Source organism: Sinocyclocheilus rhinocerous, unplaced genomic scaffold (assembly GCF_001515625.1).
Source record: "Sinocyclocheilus rhinocerous isolate Xijiao unplaced genomic scaffold, SAMN03320098_v1.1 scaffold72, whole genome shotgun sequence".
In the NCBI taxonomy this organism is placed as follows: Eukaryota; Metazoa; Chordata; class Actinopteri; order Cypriniformes; family Cyprinidae; genus Sinocyclocheilus; species Sinocyclocheilus rhinocerous.
In genome coordinates, this window is record NW_015628351.1 from 763,858 (window position 1) to 773,179 (window position 9,322).

General features: G+C 36.5%; 1 protein-coding gene across 3 annotated transcripts in view; it reads left to right on the top strand.

Annotated features, from left to right (window-relative positions):
• LOC107737522 (isocitrate dehydrogenase [NAD] subunit gamma, mitochondrial-like) overlaps positions 1–8,920 on the top strand; it is an 11,743-nt gene extending 2,823 nt beyond the window's left edge. Inside the window, exons 7-14 of one of the 3 annotated variants that reach the window (XR_001639805.1) lie at positions 25–157; positions 2,974–3,107; positions 3,213–3,315; positions 3,417–3,563; positions 4,217–4,311; positions 4,513–4,573; positions 7,750–7,957; positions 8,059–8,920. Coding sequence is in view for 1 of the 3 variants with exons in the window: in XM_016549019.1 (XP_016404505.1) it covers positions 25–157; positions 2,974–3,107; positions 3,213–3,315; positions 3,417–3,563; positions 4,217–4,311; positions 4,513–4,573; positions 7,750–7,851 (775 nt within the window). In the remaining 2 variants the exon portion in view is untranslated. The remainder of the gene's footprint in view (positions 1–24; positions 158–2,973; positions 3,108–3,212; positions 3,316–3,416; positions 3,564–4,216; positions 4,312–4,512; positions 4,574–7,749; positions 7,958–8,058) is intronic. The other 2 variants (XR_001639804.1, XM_016549019.1) reach the window with 2 other exon arrangements.
• The last annotated feature ends 402 nt before the right edge of the window (positions 8,921–9,322 follow it).

Sequence of the window (9,322 nt, forward strand, 5' to 3'; positions counted from 1 at the left end):
ACTCTCTCTCTCTCTCTCTCTCAGCACGAGTCTGGATCTGTATGCCAATATGATGCACTGCCAGTCACTTCCTGGAGTTCAGACGCGCCACAAAAACATCGACATCATCATCATTAGAGAAAATACAGAGGGCGAGTACAGCAGTCTGGAGCATGAGGTCAGTATTTTTCTGCACCTACTCAACAGACTTTCACACAGCTTTGCCTATTTCTCGCACATTTTCCCTAATATACAGGGTGTTGACATGCATGTGTGAATTCGTCAATGAAGATAATAAAATGTATTATTCTATTAGACATACAAAAAATACACTATTGTTTAAAGGTTTGGGGTCAGGTTCTTTTGATGGCGTAACTGAATTTTCAGCAGCCATTACTCCAGTTTTCAGTGTAAATGATCTTTCAGAAATGATTTTTATATGCTGATTTGCTGCTCAAGAAACTTTTCTTATTACCGTATTGTCCCGAATATAAGACGATATTTTTTTCTTGGAAATACATCTGAAAAAACGCGGTCGTCTTATATTCAGGGTCTAGACTTTGACATGTCAATAATACACCCACAACAATAGGTGGCGCCAAATACGCATAAAAGGTCGTCTTATATTCGGGCCAATACGGTATTATCGATATGCTGAAACAAAAAACGGCTGCCTAAATATTTATGGAAACTGTGATCATTTTTGGAATTCTTTGAATAGAAAGTTCAAAAGAACAGGTTAAATTTAAAATAGAAATATTTTGTAATATAAATGAATGTCTTTACTGTCACTTTTGATCAATTGAATGCATCCTTGCTGAATAAGGGGAAAAAACCTTGACTGACCCCAAGCTTATAAATCGTTGTGTATAATAAAACATGTTCATCTTTTTGAATATTTGTTTATCATGGAAGAATAATAAAATATATAAATAATTTTTTGTCATTAAGGGCAATTGGCTGGGCGATTTTTCAGATTAATTCGAATTTAATGTTTTGCCATGATTTAATTTTTTTTTTAGAAATCGAGGAATCGCGATTTTGAATAGAAATATTACCAAATGTCAGAATTTGACACTTTGACAATATGCCGATGATAACAGTAAAGAGAAAAGAATGATCCAACCGCATGTCGGCGCACGTGATTAACCGCTCACGTAGGGCTGGACCGCTCACGTGTGACACGCTCCTATCGCGAGGCACCATTCACAGAATGTAGTGATGGGAAACCGAGGCTTTCTGAAGCGTTTGAGGCTTTCATGAAATTGTGCCGAAAAACGGTTCTTTGCTCGAAGCTTTTAACACCGTGTGCATTAGCGACATCTGGTGGTCGGACTTGTTTTCTCCACCACTTCTGACAAATCATCGCGGAGCAAAGGATGGTTTGAAAAAGCATGTGACCTTAAAGCTTCGGAAGTCTGTGACATTCAAGAGTGGAATCAATCTGGGATCAATACAATATCTAATATGATATAATCTCATTTAAATTAATTTGTGCAAATGAGACCACAACTCGTGTCATGTATAGCTTGGTCAATGGATTCACATATCGTTCAATAATATAAAATACACAAACATGTGATCATAATTAATAATTGACGTGTGTAGCTGGAAAAAAATATATTTTGGGTGAGCTGTTATACCCTTATGTTGTGTTCGGGGTCTCTGAGACCCAGTTATAAACATGATTAAATGTCCTACTGACAGCCCTCAAAGTGACTGAATAATCCTTTTATGCATCAGGTGAGATCGTGAAGCGCCAGTTTTTTTTCAAACCAGCTGTCCCGACCTTTCGATACTGCATGGCGTTCGAAGATTCGAACGTCATAAATCACGTGGTGATGTCACTGTGTGTGATACACTGGGGGGAAGTCGTGGCCTAATGGTTAGAGAGTCGGACTCGTAACCCAAAGGTTGCAGGTTCGAGTCTCCTACCGGCAGGGATTGTAGGTGGGGAGAGTGAATGTACAGCGCCAAAGATTGCTGCCCACTGCTCCGGGTGTGTGTTCACGGTGTGTGTGTGTTCACTGCTGTGTGTGTGCACTTTGGATGGGATAAATGCAGAGCACTAATTCCGAGTATGGGTCACCATACTTGGCCACATTTCACTTCACTTCACTTCACTTCACAATAGTGGTTTGAAAACTGCATCGGAGCTGCGGTATCAATTGTCCCTTCACTAACAGAATGTACTTTTGTGTTGATAAAGATGCGACATGGACAGTGGAATAGGAAAAACATGCAAGAAGATGGGAGTGAACTTCTTTTAACTGGAGCGCCGCGTATTTAGACTGCCGTTTCATGCATGAGACGCGAGCGCAAGTCAAACGCATCCATGTTTACATTGAAAAAAACAATGGAAAAGCAGCGCAAGCGAATAAAAAAACTACTGTATGTCTGATATTTCATGTTTGCATCATTGTGACAGGCTAAAAGCTGCTGTTGTTTTACAGAACATTTATAGTTAATAATAGTCTACTTGTGATATACCTTCAAGTCATTTTGGATTTGAATTACCTTGACTTTTGAACATATAATATGCATAAGACACGTTGTACAATATGTAGTTCATTCATCTTTTCTGCAAAGATATTTGTGATTTGTTTAACATTTATATCATGTTGACAACTTCATGGGGTGGTGGTGTGGTGCACTTGGAATAGAAGTTTCTTTAACTAGAGGGTTAATAAAGAAAAAGTTACTTGAATCAAGTTGTAGTTACATTTTCAAGTTGACTAGTTAAAAATCTTAAAAAATCGAGAATCAGTCAAATGCTTTTTGCCAAATCGCCCAGCCCTATATATATTTTATATAATTATTATATAATATATATACTGTAGATTGTTCTAAATTACATCAATTTCATTAGTTGTTCATATATCTCTATGTATGACACTTTCTATGTCCTCCATTCATGTGAAAAATCCAATCCAGTGTATATCCCTTTTTTTGGTCTATACCCTAGAATAAATAATAATTTCCTGTGTGTTTCAGAGTGTATCGGGAGTTGTGGAGTCTCTAAAAATCATCACACGGAACAACTCCCTCCGCATTGCTGACTATGCCTTCAGACTGGCCCGAGATAAAGGTCGCCGCAGGGTCACGGCCGTCCACAAGGCTAACATCATGTTAGTTAGTCTACCGCTTGTCATCTGTACTATTAAATCACAGTTGTATCACAGCAGAGAATGTCACTGGTCTCGTAATGTGTTTTCACTCTCTTCTCCTAACAGGAAACTGGGGGATGGGCTGTTCTTGCAGTGCTGCAAGGAGGTGGCCTCTGGATACCCAGACATTGAGTTTGATAGTATGATTGTAGACAACACCACCATGCAGGTGAATTACTCATGCACAAATAATCAAACAGTTTTGATGTGTTATGAGAAAGCAAAAAAAGCTCATTACTGTATTTACTGTGGTTATGTCCTTTCTTTCAGCTTGTTTCCAAGCCCCACCAGTTTGATGTCATGGTGATGCCTAACCTCTATGGGAATGTGGTCAGCAATGTGTGTGCGGGGCTGGTGGGTGGACCCGGTCTGGTGCCTGGTGCCAACTACGGGCGAGACTACGCTGTGTTTGAAACGGTTGGTCTGAAGGAAAAGACCGAGGCGATTAGCACAATCCTCACTTGCTGAAGTTAGAAAACATCCCCTCATAATAATTCTTATAGTTTTATTAGCTAGTGTACTAAACAACTGTTCAAAAAATTTGGGGTCAGTAAAAAAATTTTTTTTCATTAATTGTATTTAGCATTAAATTGATCAGTAGTGACAGTGAAGCCATTTATGATGTTATAAAAGAATGCTGTTCTTTGGTCTTTCTGTTCATTAAAAAAACTGGATCATTGTTCCCATAAAAAATATTAAGCAGCACAACTGTTTTCATATATACTTTGATAATAATATAAAATATATCTTAAACCACCAAATCATAACATTAGAATGATTTCTGAAGGATCGTGTGACACTGGAGAAAGTCAGCTTTGCCATTGCAGGAATTAAATATGTTTTACAAAATGATTTCATTTTAAGTTCAAATATTTCACAATATAGCTGCTCTTATTATGTTTTGATCAAATAAATGCAACCTTGGTGAACAAAAGAGACTTTCAAAAACATTTAAAAAAAAACCTTGTCAGTTTATGATGTGCTTGTGTTATAAGATACATTTTTGTGTCACTGAAATTGAAATGTAAATTTCAAATGACATTTGAGTGATATTAAATTTGTTATAACAGGCCACCAGGAATACAGGAAAGAGTATTTCCAACAGGAACATTGCCAACCCCACTGCCATGCTGCTTGCCAGCTGCCTCATGTTAGATCATCTCAAGTAAGTGGTAAAGGAGATGCTTGTGTGTCAACTCTTATGATGCAAATTTTGCCTTTCTGGTTGTTTGTCAGCTCTTACATCACTAACTTAATGAACAGCCAGAATTTCCCTGTTGTACAAAACACTTTCTATAGTATTACTGTAGTACATTGCTTAGGATATGATTTTTTTTTAGTAGTGGCTTCTTCTCTTCCTCTTCAGACTTCATGACTATGCCAACATGATCCGCGGTGCGATTCTCACCACCATGAACGAGACCAGGGTCAGTCACACTTAACCTACCTGTCCACATTTTAGGGTTGGTCTAGCACTTTTTGTAAAGCAGGTTTTAGATCATAGCTGGCTTTAACAAATAAGAATTTTGTCGGTTGTGAATACCTGTGTTCATCAAGGTACCAGTTAGACTCTTGATGTCAGATTTTTCTACCGCACGCATTATGATAGACCTATAGAAAAAAATATTTGAATCTTTTTCTTTTCTAAGAATGGCTTAACTTGAAGTGCTGTAAAAAAAAATGTGGAAAAAAATATTTTTTTAAGGTACTTTATGATATGTTGCCATACGGCAACAGCATACAATAGTGGATCTATCTTAGAATAAGTGTAAGCTTACTTATAATTAATATTTTTCCTCAGAAATGTTGTTTGTGTTGATTCAATTGGTGCTATTATAAGCTTTAACACAGTACTTACTTATAATTGACACCTTATACATACTTTCCAAGAACTTGTGCTTTTATTTATTCTATTCTTTTTTTGCTGAACAATGATTTATATTTGTTTTAATTTCATTACATTTTTCAAGAATATTATTTAAACTGCAAATGTATACAGTTAAAACAAATATAATACTGTATATAATGTATCATAAAACATTGACATAAAACCAAAAACATTGCAGTTCATGAAAATTCAGCATTATGCAATCTCTTGAGAGGAAGACTATGGACATCACCCATAAACTATTGTAATAATGTCATTCCACTATTGCACAGTGTTGCCACTTGGCAACACATACATTTGAATGATTTACCAAAAACGAATTTTATAAAAACTTTTTTGAGAGGTGAATATGTCATCATAACATGCTTTTTGCCAAATCGCCCAGCCCTATATATATTTTATATAATTATTATATAATATATATACTGTAGATTGTTCTAAATTACATCAATTTCATTAGTTGTTCATATATCTCTATGTATGACACTTTCTATGTCCTCCATTCATGTGAAAAATCCAATCCAGTGTATATCCCTTTTTTTGGTCTATACCCTAGAATAAATAATAATTTCCTGTGTGTTTCAGAGTGTATCGGGAGTTGTGGAGTCTCTAAAAATCATCACACGGAACAACTCCCTCCGCATTGCTGACTATGCCTTCAGACTGGCCCGAGATAAAGGTCGCCGCAGGGTCACGGCCGTCCACAAGGCTAACATCATGTTAGTTAGTCTACCGCTTGTCATCTGTACTATTAAATCACAGTTGTATCACAGCAGAGAATGTCACTGGTCTCGTAATGTGTTTTCACTCTCTTCTCCTAACAGGAAACTGGGGGATGGGCTGTTCTTGCAGTGCTGCAAGGAGGTGGCCTCTGGATACCCAGACATTGAGTTTGATAGTATGATTGTAGACAACACCACCATGCAGGTGAATTACTCATGCACAAATAATCAAACAGTTTTGATGTGTTATGAGAAAGCAAAAAAAGCTCATTACTGTATTTACTGTGGTTATGTCCTTTCTTTCAGCTTGTTTCCAAGCCCCACCAGTTTGATGTCATGGTGATGCCTAACCTCTATGGGAATGTGGTCAGCAATGTGTGTGCGGGGCTGGTGGGTGGACCCGGTCTGGTGCCTGGTGCCAACTACGGGCGAGACTACGCTGTGTTTGAAACGGTTGGTCTGAAGGAAAAGACCGAGGCGATTAGCACAATCCTCACTTGCTGAAGTTAGAAAACATCCCCTCATAATAATTCTTATAGTTTTATTAGCTAGTGTACTAAACAACTGTTCAAAAAATTTGGGGTCAGTAAAAAAATTTTTTTTCATTAATTGTATTTAGCATTAAATTGATCAGTAGTGACAGTGAAGCCATTTATGATGTTATAAAAGAATGCTGTTCTTTGGTCTTTCTGTTCATTAAAAAAACTGGATCATTGTTCCCATAAAAAATATTAAGCAGCACAACTGTTTTCATATATACTTTGATAATAATATAAAATATATCTTAAACCACCAAATCATAACATTAGAATGATTTCTGAAGGATCGTGTGACACTGGAGAAAGTCAGCTTTGCCATTGCAGGAATTAAATATGTTTTACAAAATGATTTCATTTTAAGTTCAAATATTTCACAATATAGCTGCTCTTATTATGTTTTGATCAAATAAATGCAACCTTGGTGAACAAAAGAGACTTTCAAAAACATTTAAAAAAAAACCTTGTCAGTTTATGATGTGCTTGTGTTATAAGATACATTTTTGTGTCACTGAAATTGAAATGTAAATTTCAAATGACATTTGAGTGATATTAAATTTGTTATAACAGGCCACCAGGAATACAGGAAAGAGTATTTCCAACAGGAACATTGCCAACCCCACTGCCATGCTGCTTGCCAGCTGCCTCATGTTAGATCATCTCAAGTAAGTGGTAAAGGAGATGCTTGTGTGTCAACTCTTATGATGCAAATTTTGCCTTTCTGGTTGTTTGTCAGCTCTTACATCACTAACTTAATGAACAGCCAGAATTTCCCTGTTGTACAAAACACTTTCTATAGTATTACTGTAGTACATTGCTTAGGATATGATTTTTTTTTAGTAGTGGCTTCTTCTCTTCCTCTTCAGACTTCATGACTATGCCAACATGATCCGCGGTGCGATTCTCACCACCATGAACGAGACCAGGGTCAGTCACACTTAACCTACCTGTCCACATTTTAGGGTTGGTCTAGCACTTTTTGTAAAGCAGGTTTTAGATCATAGCTGGCTTTAACAAATAAGAATTTTGTCGGTTGTGAATACCTGTGTTCATCAAGGTACCAGTTAGACTCTTGATGTCAGATTTTTCTACCGCACGCATTATGATAGACCTATAGAAAAAAATATTTGAATCTTTTTCTTTTCTAAGAATGGCTTAACTTGAAGTGCTGTAAAAAAAAATGTGGAAAAAAATATTTTTTTAAGGTACTTTATGATATGTTGCCATATGGCCACACCATGCGGTAGAGGGTTAATTTTTTTAATTGAACAAACTTTTTACTTTTTGTTCCTTTAAGAATATTACTCATATTCTGTGTTAGGTTCTTAGTTCCAGAGTAGTACTTTTACAGTTTTAACAATCCGAATCGAATAATTTTCAGAAGAGTCCACATGCTTGTTGCTCAGTTGATGTTCTGTCATGTCTAACTAAGCATGTTGTAATGTTTTCTGTTGCAGTTGCACACCGTTGACATTGGGGGTCAGGGCACTACCTCAGAAGTGGTTCAGTCTATCATGAGGATCATCCAGAGCGGCGGTCCCCTCACCACTGAGATCTAAACAGAGTCAGCACCACTCCACCACTGTTTGGTACTGAGCACATGATCTTTTTTGCCATTGCCAGGAGCCACAAGCCTGAGTTATTGATAATTCCATTTCCTGTTTGGTAGAGCTGTTAATGTTTTAACGTTCTTTGTTCTGTCTGTGATGTTTTTATGTAGTTCTGACATTCACCATTATCTTTTCCTCTCTCCATTTTACTTTCAGACATCAGCTTCTTAAGGACATCTGCACTTCATTTTATGTCTCAATAACGTTGCTTTCACTGGAGACGAGATTTATTCTTGAATCCAGCAGCTTTTATGGGGATCAGCAGGGGTGAAGATGGTGTTACATGAAATACAACATACTTCAGCGCTGTGATTTTGGTGTTTCTTGGGCTTAGTGGTCCTTCCATGGGAACTGCAGAGTTTTTAGATTTATCATATTGTATCTGAAAGGTTATATTGTTTTAATGCTATGCTAATGCAGTATTTATGATGAGGGTCTTGCATTGGATTTGTGTTTCTGCTGCTCAGTTGCATTCCACATTTTATCCATTCTTACTGTGTTATCCTCAAACACAACATATTCATTTTGGTTTTATACCTTTTTAGTTTACTTTAATGACCCTGAACAAACCTCCCAACTGTCCATTTACATAATTATATTATACTTGTATAAACTGCAGCATTTTACTTTTTTTAACTGCCTTAAACTGTTGGGTGTTTAAATGGACTTCATATTCTGGATGTCCATGAGGTGGTATTTTTCTTTGGACTTTATGCTGGGGTATTTATGATTAATACTTAATGGTGGTCTAATGTTGCATCAGTTAGTTTGGACCTTTATGTTCCTGTTCAGTATTTGATAAGTCTGCATCTGGCATACTGTCATCTTTTGAATTAAACGTCTACATTTTCCATCATGAAATGCAGTTTTTAGATTAGTATAATTAGAATACTGTAAAGCAGTGGTTCTCAACCTTTTGGCTCAAAGGCTCCCATTGTCCACAACAGTATTCAGTTTTATTACATTTTTAATTTTCTGAAAAAATATATCAAAGCTTGGCATAAATAGAAAAATGTATAAACAATATATGAATATAATTGTTTGATTTTAACAATGTACGTGACTTTTCCAGGTCTAGAACTTCACTGGTTGAGATTCACCACTGTAAAGGGTTAAAATGTGGACTGTTGCACAAATCCGTAATGGCTCACTGGTAATCCACAGACATAATAAAATGGTTTTCCCTCTTTAAAATGTCTTGTTTATTGTTTTGTCAACTTGAGCTGGTATGATCACCAGCAAATTAAAATTGAACATGGACTGAAAAATTGGAAGTCACATTGGATGTGCCTTAAAGGGTTAGTTCACTCAAAAATGAAAATTCACAAAATAAGTCACAGCAGATACATTTCCATTCTGGTAGAAATAAGAGATGGGCACTAAAATGTTCTTTGATTTTATCAAATTATAAAATAATCTT